This window comes from Drosophila mojavensis, unplaced genomic scaffold (assembly GCF_018153725.1).
Source record: "Drosophila mojavensis isolate 15081-1352.22 unplaced genomic scaffold, ASM1815372v1 contig_136, whole genome shotgun sequence".
NCBI classification, from domain to species: Eukaryota; Metazoa; Arthropoda; class Insecta; order Diptera; family Drosophilidae; genus Drosophila; species Drosophila mojavensis.
The window spans coordinates 14,139,281-14,154,685 of NW_025318667.1; the positions used below are offsets into that span (position 1 = coordinate 14,139,281).

Genomic DNA, 15,405 nt, shown 5'->3' on the forward strand with positions numbered 1-15,405 from the left:
TGCAGATGCTATCACATGCATAAGCAAAAATGCTGAGGAATGACTTGAAAAACGAAGTGGAAGAGGAACGCGAAATATAAAGTGATATGAAAAATAGAAAAGCGTTGCCAAGGCAGCGCACGTGCTAAACTAAGTAAAAACAACAAGAAATAGAAAAAAAAGGAAAAAAAAATGGCGAAAAAAGTGTTGCATGCTTTTAGGGCGCGCGCGAAAATATGTAAAAATGGGCAAGCGCTTAGCGAGCGAGCGAGTGAACGATTGGGTGGGACGAGCGAACGGACTACATGGAAGAGCGACCGAGCACGCGAACTAGTAAGTGCAGCTTAGTGTGAGAGAGAGACTCGGGGTAAATTGCAATGACGTCAGCAGTCGGCAATGGGTGAAGGCGAATCCGAATGTGAATGTGCAAAAGGAGACACAATAAAAACTGTTAATTTGTGTTTGGCGAGGCTAACGCTGTCGCTGTCGCTCTCGCTATTCCACTCTTTGTCTCTGTTGTTGTTGTTGTTATTGCTTTCGTTTATGTTGTTGTTTTTGGGCTTTTTTTTTCGATTGCTGCTATTGCAGTTAGACGAATGATATTTATGTGCATGCACATGTATGTGTATGTGTGTGTGTGTGTGTGTGTGTGTATGTGTTTATTTATGCCATGACTAAGGTTCAATAAACTGCGACTGCGACTGCGACTGCGACTGCGAAGTTGGCGTCGGCGCTGTTAAGACGCCCAGCGACGTCACGAGTAAAAACGCAAAACGACTCATTTCCGTTTGGCCGGCCATTTTGTGCAATGAACTGCTTTGCTGCATGGTATATCTATGTAAGTACTTCAATGTGTTAGTGTGTGTGTGTGCTGCTTAGGCACAAAATTGGGTTACAAGTCAGGCAAAGCACAAAGGCAGTCTAGAGGCAGCCCTCGCTCAATAGACTCGAAAAACAGAAGAGAAGAAAACTAACAGAGGAGCCTTTGGGGGAGGCCATTGGAGTTAAAGGGCTCCACAAGCTGGCAAATTGAAAGAAAGTGCGCGCAGTTAGGCAAACAGAAACAGCGGCAATAGCAATACGCAAACAAACAAAAGGCGAGTGAGAGAGTGAGACAGGGCGGGAGAGGGCGAGAGACAGCGACGAGTGAAAAAAAAAGATTTTCTTTTTTTGGTCAACCTTTTGCGGTGTTTTCTTTTTCCACGCGGTCACACACACACACATACAGTAACAAAGTAGGTCAAAGCGCAACAATAAATAACACACACACAGCGACAAAGAGTGAGTGAGAGAGGGAGATAGATAGAGAGAGAGAGAGAGAGAGAGAGAGAGAGAGAGAGAGAGAGAGGGCGACAGCGTAGTCAACTAAATGCAAGATTGGCATTACGAAAATTTGGTCTTTCCAAAAAAAACAAAAAAAAAAACAAAAAAAAAAAAAAAAAAGAATGGAAAAACAAACGGAAGGAAGGCATAAAAAAAGTAGTCAACTAGGGACTCGCTAGGGACTTAAGGCTGACCTGGCACCGCATACGTTCTTTCTCTTTTCATTTCCTTTATTTTTTTATTTTTTATTTTTTTCTTGTTTCGCCAACTACTGTGAAAATGTTTGCCCACAAATTATAAACAATTCGCTGGAGAATCGCCGAGTGCGCCCACTGCTACAGTTTGACGGCCACTTGAGTCCATGCAACAGTCAGAAAAAAAATCACACACACATACATACACACACAATCTCATTCATATTTCAACCTAATTTGCCAGCTGATATGGAAACATATGTTTCACAACAACAGAGGTAAATAACAACAAATGTGAGTTGAGCTCGTGGGCCATTTGTCAGCTGATATGCATATGGGAGGTATAGAACCTATGGGAAACATTTCAAGTTCGCTGCGAACAATACAAATTCGATTTCGCCACAATTTCGCATTTGACAAAGAAACCAGGAAAATCGAATTTCACTTTCGCCGCTGCGACTTTCTGTTTCCTGCCTTTTCGCGGCGACCTAGGCGAACAATTAGTGACCATTACACAACAGTTTGCAAAGAGCACATTAAAGCTGACCTGACCGCATTGTTGTCTTCATACTGTTCTTCTTCTTCTTGTTCTTCTCCTTAGTTTCACGCATGCTGCATAGCCGGAACTGCGGAGGTTTGGCTTTAATGCCTGCTTAATGCCTTGATAAATGGACTCAGGGGCTACGAGTTGTGGCGGTGAGCCTAGCTGTCCAGTAACTTCTGACTGGAATTCCTTTTGGCTGTCGTAGTGCGTTGTCACGGCTTATCGCTCTCAATCCGCTTACATGTCAGCTAGAAAATGGTCTGAAGTGTGCTTACGGTTTGAGTAACATGACTGCAAGTGCTGCAAAGTATTTTAAGAGTATGCTTCCTTAGCTCCAACTCTTTGGGAAATGTTTTCGGGAAAAAAAAATCGAATACGGAAAACGGAAAATTGGTGCTGCGATAATACAATGAGTCACATATGTGATCAAAGAAGTGGGTTACGTAAAAATAGGAGAAGTCTTAGATTAAGTGCAACTAGAGATTACATAGAGTAAAGTAAAACAAGTCTACTCAAAATATTCACAATGCACATAAGATATCGTATGAAAGTCACTGGGAATATGAATATTTTGGATGAACGAAAAGATGCAGAGCTTAAGACTAGGCAAGCAGTTAACAAATGTAAATGTATGTATTTAAATACCAAATACGTATAGACAACATGAATAGAAGACTTAACGCGTAATGGATTACAATTGATATATAGTAGGTAAGAGTACAAAACTCTGATTTGCTGTGAATGTGAGAGAGATATACATATATGTAGAGATAGACAGAGCGCGCGATTGGGCAACTGCTGAGCGCGAGAGAAGAGAGCACAGAGTACAATACTTAAGCTAAGTACAATTATGTATATTCATAGTTATATCTAGAAAGAGAGCGCAACAGAGCGAGTGAGAATAAATCGGCAATACGTACACATACCTGCACGACTTCTGCATGACCTCGGCTCGGTTGTAGCCGCTAATCTTGCAGAAGGACTCATTGCAGTAGACGATCGGAAAATCGACGATTTGTGCGTTGGCCAATAGAAACGAGCTGTCCGCTGTGAGGAAAAGAGAATGAAAGAAAGAGAGAAAGATAGAGTTGGGCAAATGGAAGAATATTTTTATATAATGTAAGTTTTATTTAGCTATTTAATCAGATAAGAAATAGTAGAATTTGAAACCTAGATGCATGCTTAGATCTCAGCACTTCGAACTTACTATTTACACATTTTCCGACTAGCTTTTTGGTTAGGTAAGATTAAAGTTTCCTTTATTCTCTTTCCATTTACATGTCACTCTATCGTAATTCTCTAGAGTCTCTCAAAATTAATTTACATTTTATACAATAACTAAAGTATATATGATATCATTAATCGTTAACGAATAATATAAGTCAATTAATTCAATTAATCGATAAATATCGATCGACTAATATATTATAATTAACATAAAAAGTTTTTAGTAAAACTTTTATACTCCTCTGTAGGCTAATTCTATTATAGTTGTATATAGTTTCGATAGTTTTCGAGTATCCTCGTTAAATTTTGCATTCAGCTGGACGCAAGGTACTTTCAGTTGGTCCCTCAGTCTAAATGACTGTTCTGTGAGTCTGTCACGAAAGATATCGATAATTATCGATGTATTTATATAACAGATAAACGGCTTTGAAAATATCTGTCAGCCAACAATTTAACCATTCAGCACATTTTAGCTACTTCTCTTCTCTGATTCGACCCTCTACGTATCGCATTTATCTCGCTATCTACGATTTTAGATAGCTGTCGCAAGCAATGACTGTTGACATTCAGTTGAAGGCTCGAGTCTTTCAGCTTTGTCACTCAGTCAGATTGTCTGGTTAGTCAAGCATCGCGTATCTATCAAAATATTTGCGCGTAATTCGAACATTTCAAATGTTGTCATTCAAAATTAAAAGCCATTTAAAAGTGTTGCCCGTCACCGAGCCAGCTCAACTAATGGCGGTTGCCATTGGCTGTTGTTGTTATTGCCATTGTTGTTGTCGTTGTCGTTGTCGTTGTCGTTGCTGTTGCTATTGCTGCTGCTAGAGGTAACATGTAACACGGCACGGTCTGCATGGAACATGTGGAACAAGCGAGAAAACCACTCGCTGGCATCGCATGGCTTCCAAAATGCCATTGCCTGACTTCTTGTTTGCCTTTTCTGAAAGGAGACCTTCTAGTTGCTGTTACTGTTATTGCCAGTAATTGTTATGGCAAACGAATGCACACACATATTGCTGAGCTGATGTTGTTCGGAACTAGCAAATAGTTCTACACATTTGAATTGCTACAACTAAATAGATCTAGATATGACTATATAAACTCGATCTAATTTACTAAAGACTCGCATGAATGCCTGTTCCTGAAACTGTTTTACACGAACGGAACTAGTTAATTTTAATGAGGGCAACATATTTAAAGTACAAATTGATACTTTCACTTGAATAACTTGATTTGCTATGTATTTTATCTATGTTTACATTTTGTGGTCTAAAGTGGTTCATAAAGTGGGTAAATGTTAATAGGGAACTAGTGAAATTTTGAACTAGTTCTTTAATTGAATTTAATCATATTTCCAGTATATTCGAGTCGTTTGCAAATAATCCAATTGGAACTACCGCATACCTGGTGAACTCGTTCAAATGAACTGGCTTGCAATGAAATGTGCTGCCATATCGAGAGCTATAAATTGCATTATTTCGACATGCGACAGTTGTAAAAAGGTTGACGTTGAATATCTACTATATATATATATATATATATTTTACCAACTCTATATTTTGATGGGGCTGACCGAGTGGGTGTCTGTGTGTCTGTATGGGCCTCGTAGGTGCCTTGTGTGTGGTGACATGCATGCAAGGCGGGTATAAAAGCAACACACTAACCCATATCCAGATACATTTAAATTTCCAGATTTACAATTCACGTGGCCGGCCAATGAATGGGTGTATGTGTGTGTGTGTGTGTGTACGTGTGTATGGGTGTGGGTGTGTGAGTATGAGTGTGAGTATATAAATATGCACATGCAATCGCTGGAAGTTGGTAAATGGGCAAATGCATATTTATGCACAGCACACACACACACACACTCACACTCACTGATTTACATCAGCAATAACAACAACAACAACTGCTTTTGCTACTTTGTAATGTCAACAGTGGTTGCCGCCAATGTCCCACTTGGCCCAGCGACCCATCACCTTCTGCCTCTTAGTTTGTCTACGTCCAAAACGTGTCCTGAATCACGGTGTCTATAGCGAAGCTAGAGATGAGCTCGTGCCTATCTACATACATAGAATTGCCATTGGGGCACGAACACGATCGGCAAGATTTTGGGAACAGATTTGTATTTTTTAGACTGCATCCTAACTGTTCGTTTATATTACTCTGAAGAAGCATTATGCAATGCTCTATGGGCGATTTACCGTGATAGGTGATAGATAAAGTCCAAAAATGTATGGTGAAATATTAAGAAAATTTGTTTATTCCTTAGTTGTTAACCCTCCAATTAGATGGAAACCAATTTTTGTTTGTACCGGGGGTTAATTCCTTTTTTGTGGGAATGCCTTAAAGTCAGCTGATCTGTTGAAGGTTTTAGGTATAAAAATTGGCACGAAAAATTTTCTGCTGTTGCAAGTGCTCAAATTATTATTGTTTTCATTTAAAATAAAAAAATCCAAAAAGGAAAACAAAGCTCAAGCTACATATTTGTAGTCTGTAGCTAACATTATATATGTATAAATGTTTGTGTGATTTTTATTGTCTAGTGTTATTGCTGACTGTATTTTTAGCAAAAAATCTAACAATTTTAATTGTGCTCCGTGGAGTATTTCTTAAAAAGTGCATATCAAAACATGCAACTAATAATGACAAGTTACTAAGCAATATGGCATTAAATAGCCTTTTTGCTCGTTTTTTGATTCTTTTGAAAAAAAAAAAAAAAAAAAAAAAGCACTTAAAGTTTCCTCTGCGTTCACTAACTACACGCTTCTTGATATTTGGAACAACTACCGCAGCCGAATAACCTTTACTATATATTAATAGCTATATAGTGTGAGTTCTCTATCAGCCCAGAAAAGTTTTTGCAAAGACTTTTTTCTCCCTATATATGAAGACATTTCAAAAAAAAAAAAAAAAAAAAAACTGAAATTTACGTATACTTAATAGAGGGGCGAAAAAAAGGCGTGGTACAATTTAAGAGAAAAAAAAAAAAATCCGAAATTCAAGAAAAATATTAGTACAATAAAAAACAAAATTAGGCTTCTAGCTTTATTTTTAGACTTTATGCTGGCAAAATCGACAAATCGACATAGTGCAAAGAAAAAAGAGTGAAATAATGCCGAAGCTCACGAGGATGAACCAATAACAATCTTCTAGTGTTGTGAAATACATGGGTTTTCAGACGACATACATACATCTGAAGAGAGAAGCGTGACTGAATAGAGAAAATAAAAGTAAATGGAGTCTGTAATGTTTAATAGAGATGCATCAGAATCAGTCCGAATTCCAACATCTTCCTATATTTGATAGTCGATCTGAACGATCTAATATAATTTAAAACAAATCCTGGTCAAAAAAATTTGATTTCAGTTTCAGATCACAAGATCTTTTAACGATGTTTGGAAAATATTAATTGTTTAATATTGATGATCAATAGAAGAAGGTTATTGAAGACTTCATCTTGCTGAATGCTTATCCTATATACAAGTAGACAATTTGAAGCTTTCACCTTCGTGCAATTCGTGTCACGAACTGTGCTCTCAGTGAGCACGCTTTCAGCGCCAAGAGCAACGTTTCGCTTTCGAGTTTATTTGTTATTATTGTGGCACTCACTCAACTCTGTAGGTGTTTCACTCGGTGCGTATGTGTGTATATGTGAGTATGTGTCTGTGTGTGTGTGTTTGATTTTGCCATTATGTCAACGTCAATACATTTTACTATATCAAGTGCCACTTACAGAGTGGACAAGCGCATTGCTATCACATAGTGGAGCCGTCAGGCGTCAGTGTGGGCCAGTGAGGGCGTCGGTTGGGGGGGCGTGGTTGCATTAGAGTACATTACACTACACTACACTATAGAGCAGAGCACTTAATGGCATTCAAAGCTGATGGCTGGCAAAGTTTTGCAATTTGTTTGGGTCATTTGACAGACGCGATTTCTTTTTAAGCCCCACGATGCGCGGCAGGTGCCAACCATATTGATCCAGCTTGGATAAGGAGGGCGCAAATGGCGGCCCCAAAGGTGGGGTAGTAAATGAACCAACGCACATACATACATACATATATGACAATGGGCTAAGTTGAGGGTTAAGTGCTCATCGAGACAGTTGAGAACTGTTGAAAACTGAATGCAGAAGGCTTTAAAGCTACAGGAAGAAGAAGATGAAGATGAAGATGAAGATGACGATGGAGAGCAGACGGTGTTTGGGTAAGTTGAGTGTATAGAAATATGTATACATATATATATATATAGTATATCTCTACTTATATAATTGGTTCATTTGATTGAGCATATTGAAACCATATTCAACAAGTTTCAAATTTAACTCTAGAGTTTTGGGTAGAAACAAATCCTTCATCCATCAGGCTTAAAGCGACTCTTTACCTGTTACTTATATGTGTATAAACTGAATATAAATACCTATATATATATACCTATATCGGTAAATATTTATATATAGTAACCTGAATTGCCTGCTGCAGGAGCGAATGTAAAATGTAAACTTTTGCGCTAGTTGCACATTCGTGTCAGGCTTGTTTCGACACGACACGAACATGAATCGAATGCTGTATTAATGTCAGCCATAAGCCCTGGCCAAAGGTCGAGCCTGCTGCACTCGCTGTAATTAATGCGAATTACATTCGCCAGCAAGCAAAACGTGGAGCTGGCATTTTAATTATAATAAATTTATCATTAATTTTGTGAGCCGAATGGGGCCAGGAGTGTTCGCCACGCTTCTGACAGCTGGGCAAGGGCCAGGGGTGTCGGGAGGTGGGTAGGCGTGCGGGGTAGGGGCACGAGGTAGCTGCAGCATGTGACAGCTCAGTTGAAATGTCAACTCTGCGCCGCCTCGTATGATTGATGAGCAGCGCCACAGAGAGTGAGAGTGTGGGAGTGTGGGAGAGAGTGCGAGAGTGACTGAGTCCGTTAGGCTGTTTTACGAGCGAGGCGGGGCTGTGGGCAGGGGTGTTGATTGATTTGGCTTTGGTTTTGGATTGGCTTTTTGCTTGGTTGCTTTGTAAGTGATAGCCCTCTACTTGTCGCCCAACAAAACTAGTCCATTAACACAAACACACGCACACACACACACGCACACGCACTAATATACATACACACACACACACATATTCACAGAGTTGCAACATTTGTGTTGCAAAAACTTTCATTTCCGCACGGACATTTGCCAGACGCTGCTTACTAGTCGACATATATATGTATGTATATGTATATGTATATGCTCCACTTGTCCAGCTGCTCAGCTACTCAGCTGCCGACTCTTCATACATCCTTCTCATATGTGCCATGTGTCCCCAGTTGGAGCCCAGCAGCTGATGCTGCCTGTTGAAGTCATTTTGTGTCATTATTTTCTGTGGTTTTGCATTTTCCATCTTGTTGTCGTTTGCCTTTTGTTTTCACTACCGCACACAGTCGCACACACACACACACACACACAGTCGCACACTCACACATACCCTTGCATACCCTTGCTTATTGCCTTCTCTTTCTTGCCAACGACAGCGCGTGCCTTGCAATTATCCTTTATGCTACACACATACACACACACTTACCACACATAAGTGGGCAGTGACAATAGGCTGGCTGGCTGTTCGCCCTGCCTACCGCCTGCCTACCCCCAGCCTTTGTTATTCTCCGCACGGCTGGCGATTAGGCCACAGATTGCCAGCTGGGCATGTCATTTAGTTGCGCTTTGTGCAAGAGGCTCCACCCACACCCCTCCGCAGCAGCACACCTATGTATACATATGTGTGTGTGTGTGTATGCTCACTACTACCACATCGACTAGTGCTCTGGCTTTACTCTGCACAGTCGAGTGCATACGTTTTATTGTCCGAAATGTATAAAAAACTGACTGGGGCTCTAATCCCTTTTTAGCAATGCGATTTAATTACATTACGGCGGCCCGACAGGTGGGCCAGCAGCAGCAGCAGCAGCAGCCACAGCAGCAGCAGGAACGATGCCACATAATGGGGCCAAGGGCAGAGGGGAATGTGAATGTAGGGCGATTCCTTGGGGTATGCTTCAAACAAATTGCAACAGACTCGCAGCAAGCAGCATGCCCACCGCAATGCCACGCCTCTGCGCTAATCCACACACCTGAAAGAGCAAACTATGCTGGCTGTGTAAGCGCTGTGACCGCCATTAGCCCCACCTGCCATCCACATACGTCTGCTCCTCCCGCTCTTAGTTATTTTGTGTTATTTTTTTTTTTTTTTTTACGCGCTCACCTAATGGCATTTATAATAAACTTCACACACGCTCTATGTATGCGTGTGTGTGTGTTGATGTGTGTGTGTATGTGTGTGTGTGTGTGGTTGGCACTTGGCATTGTTATTAAATTTGCATAATTAAGTGCAAACCTGCCCAGAGATGCGTTCCGCTGCTTCTCTTCAACTTTTTCATTTTCATTTTCATTTTTTTTTCTGCTCTTGTTTTATAATTAGAAATTTTCGGTCCGCGCTCAGGTGGGAGTGCTCGCAATGTGGCTAAGACGGGCAGGGGTTGCAATTTGCCAACTTTCCTGCTGCATAATTGATAGATGTCTTCTATGCAAGCTCGCAAACATAAACAATTCAACAAGCGCTACTCTTCGACTTCGAGTACAGCCAAGAGGTGCACTGTATGCTCTGCTTGGGAGTATCCAACTTGGAGATACCCTGGGCCAAAGCGGGGCTGATTTTATCCTTCAATATCGTTTTTCATTATCCTTCAATATCTATATCCTAACTATTTGCTTCCAACTTGAGCTATGAACGCCTCAACCAACACCGTCTGTTAGAGCAGCAGCGACTGCAATCTAAAGTTCCAGCTGACATTTCGAATGCTCTTCAATCACAGTTCCGATGCTATTTATAGATAAGAAAATGAATGCACGCTCATTCACTCCATAGGTAAGTGTGGCCATGCATGGAGCAAATGCCTTCAATTGTCACGTAGCTCTGTCAATTGCATTGCTTAATTGAATGAATGTTTCCAATTATATAGTAAATCGAAATTTCATGAAATAAGCAATATTTGGTAACCCTAGCTGCACAAACTTAAGGCAAATGAGTAAAAAGCGGAAGTTGGAAGTTGGAGAACACTTTGATTTCATGGAAAGGAGGTTATATAAGAATAGAATATTTTATTATAATTTCTATCAAAACAAAAATATTTTCCTACTTATATTATTTATCTCTTTAGATTCCTAGCTCAAAGCATACAGACAAACATGCGGATATATAGGATATGCTGAGGACACATGCTGATATAGGACCTCATCTGATGAGGTTCATTAACATATTTCTGTCAGTTAAAGATTTCATTTTAAGAGAACTATTATACCTAGAATTGCGTAAATATTCCATATTCCGAATGTGTTTTCTATGTTTCATAAGTGTGTGATAGAATAAACAGATACCATGCTATATTGGCAATCAAGAAATACAGCCCCATCAAATGTATATACATATAAGAGCTGGAGCCAGAGCTGGGCGGTGGTCGAGGCTTAAGCATCGTTGAGTGAAGCGAAATGAGCAAAAATAATTTTGGCTGAATTTATGGAAATTATATATTGATTTTTTTTTTTTTTTTTTTTTTTGTCGACTTTCGACAGACGAGAGATAATAAGCATAATAGAACTTTTGACTTAATTAAAAAGATATCTGAAGCAAACGAGGTTAGCCAACAAAAAGTCGCACAATGGAAATTTTTATTTCATTCGACAGATAAAAATAGTTTGCATCACGAACCTAGAAAGATATAATGCAAGTGACAGGCCAATCTAATATAATAATAATATATATTGAATGGTCACTTCGATTTAAAAGTAATTTTCGTTGTCGAGCGACAGCTTTGATAAACGAACTTGACTGTACCTCAATGGCTGTTTTAATTGAATGATAACATTTTAGATGAGGGAAGGCAACAAAATGCAAGCCTAAGCTAACAAAAGATACAATATTTTCTTTAATGAAGCATTATTATATTGTAAAGTATTATTATCTCTTCTCATCGATTGCCAATTTTCGTCATCGAAATTGTTTTCCAGCTATTTAATGTTAGTATACGTGTTTTTGGCTTTTTGTATAGAGTATCATGTACAAGCAAAAACATGTCCTAAAAATCAATTTTAATTTTAGAGCCGTTTGTGCCACAAATTTCCACACTTGGCCAAGTTTTTCCATTTTTTTGAGACCCATTGCTCGCTTTTTTCTCTTTTTGGTTTTGCCAGCCTACTTTCTGGGCGATTCGGACATGGCTTTGTTGTTTTTGTCGCAATTGCCATTACGAATTCAAGGTCAATTGTGTTTTCGTGCAGCAACTGCCACGCCCAGTCATCATCCGGCGCTAAGTGGGCGTTTGGGCAAGGAGGGGACGGCAGGGTTCGTCAGGTCACATCAGAGAGTCATCATTTACATTTGGTATGAAGAAACTCAAATTATTACCATTTCGTTGGAGCTCTCGCTGTGTGTGTGTGTGCGTGTGTGTGTGTCTGTGTGGGTGAAAGTTTATGTGTAATTGGTTATATACGCACATATATACACACACATACACACACATATACATACACATGCGGCGCCATTGGTTTTCATGCTTCGCAGCTTTTGCTGAAGTTTTGTCCTCGTTTCATTTGCCTCATGTCTCATTATCATTTGTATGTGTTGGTGTGTGCGTATGCTCGTGTGTGTGTGTGTGTGTGTGCTTTGGTATTTGACTGCCTGTGTATTGTGGCTCCATATTTTTGCCACCTCCCATGCTCCACCCGCAGCCTAACTCAAAAATAGTTGATTGCGTAAACTTTTTGGCTAAAAGCAGCAACAGCAAAATTCAAACAGTAACTTTTCCATTGGCCGTTGCAAGAGTCGCTTGTGCGTATGTATATGTGTGTGTACATATATGTATATGTGTGAGTGTGTGTGTGTTGCTGTTGTTGTTTTTGTTTTGCATTTTTGGCAAGTTAGGCGAGTTGCGTGCAGCAAGCGAACCAAAAAGTCTGCAATACTTTAACCAAATTAGGCAACACACAAACATACACATACACACGCACAGGCACACATACATGCATTCTCTGAGACGCATGCCCCTGTATGCGTGCATATGTGTGTGTGTGTGTGTAGGCTTATGCGTGTTCGTTTTCTGGGTTGCGTTTAATTTTTCATTCTTTTTTTTGGCAGCTTCGACTAAGAAATTCGCCGCTTTTTAACACGCGACGCACGCTGCGACGTCACAAATTTATGAATAAAACTGTGAATAGCATGCGAATAGTTTGTGAGTGCCTACTCATAAAGTGAAACAGATTCTACGCAGTAAAAATCACTTTGAAATTTATACAGATTTAAATATAGATTATGTATTAGGCCCTCTCCACGATAAGAACCCTCTGGGGATTATTTATGTCTGAAATGTTGAACATTAAAAGCACTAAAAGAGTTTTAGATATTAGGGATTAGGATAGTTAAGAGCCTCAAAGACAGAGTTAGTTTGATCTTGAGTAATATATATTTATATATTTATATTAATACACTTAAAGCTAGATCTTTGGGAATTATGAATACGATTTGGGAGACTTAAAGATGTATCTTAGCTCTTATTACAAATTTCCCAAGGTCCGGTCAATATTTCATTGATGTGGATCATGTCATACGTAAAAAGACTTGAGAATTATTGCAATATTATAAGTAGACTTGAGTAGCTCATGAGTGAGTAAGCAAAAATGAACGGCTCACTGAACTGAGCCACTGAGCTTGTTCCTTCCATATGGCTTATTTTGGCTCACTAGCTCGTTTTTGCTCACTCGTTAATTTTGGTTCATTTTACTTGCGATCACTATCGGCTCATGACCCTTGAGCAAGTGAGCCAGTGAGCCAAATGAGTGAGTTGGCTCACTTCATAAAAAGACCGAGTGACCCGGTTCATCTCAATGAGCTGCTCTTACCCAAGTATAATTTATAAGTAAGTTTTGGTGCGATAAACAGTTCTGCAAAAAATCGAAGCTAACGTAAAGATTGGAGCTCAGCAAACATCACAGATCACTCATACACATAGATTATCGTAACTCCGTAAAGGAGTCCTAATGTAATATTATATCATTATACAAGCTTTAAATTGTCTGGCCATCATGATTTCATAGTCTTTCCGACTTGATTGCCAAGTGCGCTGTCTAAGGACTACACTTAGCACTTGAACCTAGACCCATTTCCAATGTTTCATCCTTTGCTTAGAGCCTGTCGACACTTTGCCCAATAATACTTTGATTTTTGGCTCAATTGTTTTTACCTGATTTGTAAACTGATTCAGTTAAATTTATGTATCTATTTTTTTTTAGAACCCCTTGATTATTTATTAGTCACTTAAATGTCATTTAATTGGCCGCAATCTCTCTTCCTCCTTAAATTAATAGTTGTGCATGTATTCAAGAGGTCGAGCTTTGCATTTCATTTGGGTTGACAACCTGATGGAAGACCACATCACAGAGCCTGCGGACTTTTCGCCCAATCTCCTACCCGGTCGAGCACATCAACCTTATGCATACGCAGCACCTGATGGCCCACAGACGCACACATACACACACACAGACACACTTGCAAATACAGACGTGTTATAGCCCCGCCATTTGTGGGCATAAACCAAACAAAACAAAAGCGGCAGCAACAACTTAATCCAATTTGATTGGCCTCACAAGCTGTGCTCGAGGAGGTAGAGCCACAGTCACAGCCGCAGTGGTTAGTACCAATCCACCCTCTAGACCCCTGCTCGTCACTATCATCATCATCAGCAGCAGCAGCAGCAGGAGCAGCAGCAGCAGGAGCAGCAGCAGCAGGAGCAGCAGCAGCAGGAGCAGCAGCAGCAGGAGCAGCAGCAGCAGGAGCAGGAGCAGCAGCAGGAGCAGCTCTTGCTGTTAATATTTGATGAACGTAGGCCTCCAACAAGAAACCCCATTCACGGCCAGCGTCCGCCGGCTGTGCGTTGTCCAACTTCATAATCATGCTCCCCAATATACTGGGGGCAGGTCTTAAATGGCATTTTGTTTAATACCAGGGCGCCCCATGCTCCAAGCCGCCCACCAACGTAGCAGCACCTGCAGCGACTGATGTCCAATTAAAGCACGACAACGCATGTCGATATTATCGAGAAATCCCGTTATGATCCATTGCAATATGACAAGTCTAAGACTCGATTGTAAATGCTAATGAATTATATGAGCTGAAGGGCTGAAGGTTAAGGCTTACACTAAGCTTACGAGTATAGAGCACGGGGCTAGTACACAAGCCTACGTGCGAACAGGTGTGAACGGGTGAGGTTGTGTAAAGGAAGGGGTCAAGGTTAGCCCTGGCAGCTAAAGTAAGGTTAGGTTAGAATAGGCCTAGTATGAAGTGTTTAAGAGCAACGCATGTGCCAGGGTCAAAGTGAATATTTAACTTTTAATAAGAAAGAGTTGGAGGAAAGGGAATCACGATTAAAGCAATGACTAAGCCATAGATGTTAAGCGGGCGATAACGTTTAGGTTGGGACTTGTTCGAGCCTTTTGGCTGATGTAAAATGGGAATAGGGATTATGACTGACGCAGGAAGATGAAAGTAAGGTGAGATTATATGGAACTTGGGGTGAAGGAACGAGCACAATAAGCCGAAATAAGTGCCAAATAGTCAGCTGGTGCGGTTTAGGCCGATAGCCCAGACCCAAGTTGAGCAGCTGCTCAATTAAACGGGAAAACAAACCCAAATCCTGTGCTCACTCCCCGCATGCCGATAAAACGCTACACTGTGGCTGCTCCTGGCTCAGCTGTCTGGAATGTGTGAGCGTTTGTCAAAGGTCAAAGCAAGAAATTCTCTATGACGAACGACTCTGCAGAGGGCGCTAAACGGCGAGGGTGATTCGGCCCACATGGCGTATGATTTACGGGGCAGTAACCAACTCATTAGCCATGTTTCATGCTTTCTTTTGACGCATAGCCAAGCACTCGCCATTGGGTTAACTTCACACTAAGGCGAGTTGGCGTTATTTTTACAGCTCTCTGACTGCGGCGACGTTTGACCTTGTTAACGCAGAGTCGAGTGGCTCCGGCTGGTAGCGGGTCTGGGTAACGTACTCGCGCATTTCCGGATATCCACAACAACAACAGCAACGGCGAAAAAATGG

The 15,405-nt window shown here is 40.6% G+C and overlaps 1 protein-coding gene across 17 annotated transcripts in view; it reads right to left on the reverse strand.

Moving 5' to 3' along the window:
- Positions 1–15,405, reverse strand: part of LOC6583813 (potassium voltage-gated channel protein eag) — a 67,244-nt gene that overhangs the window by 21,859 nt on the left and 29,980 nt on the right. For 14 of the 17 annotated variants that reach the window (XM_044007812.1, XM_044007816.1, XM_044007809.1 and 11 more), the window contains exon 4: positions 2,961–3,087. In XM_044007812.1, coding sequence (XP_043863747.1) covers positions 2,961–3,087 — 127 coding nt within the window. The remainder of the gene's footprint in view (positions 1–2,960; positions 3,088–15,405) is intronic. The other 3 variants (XM_044007780.1, XM_044007814.1, XM_044007802.1) reach the window with 1 other exon arrangement.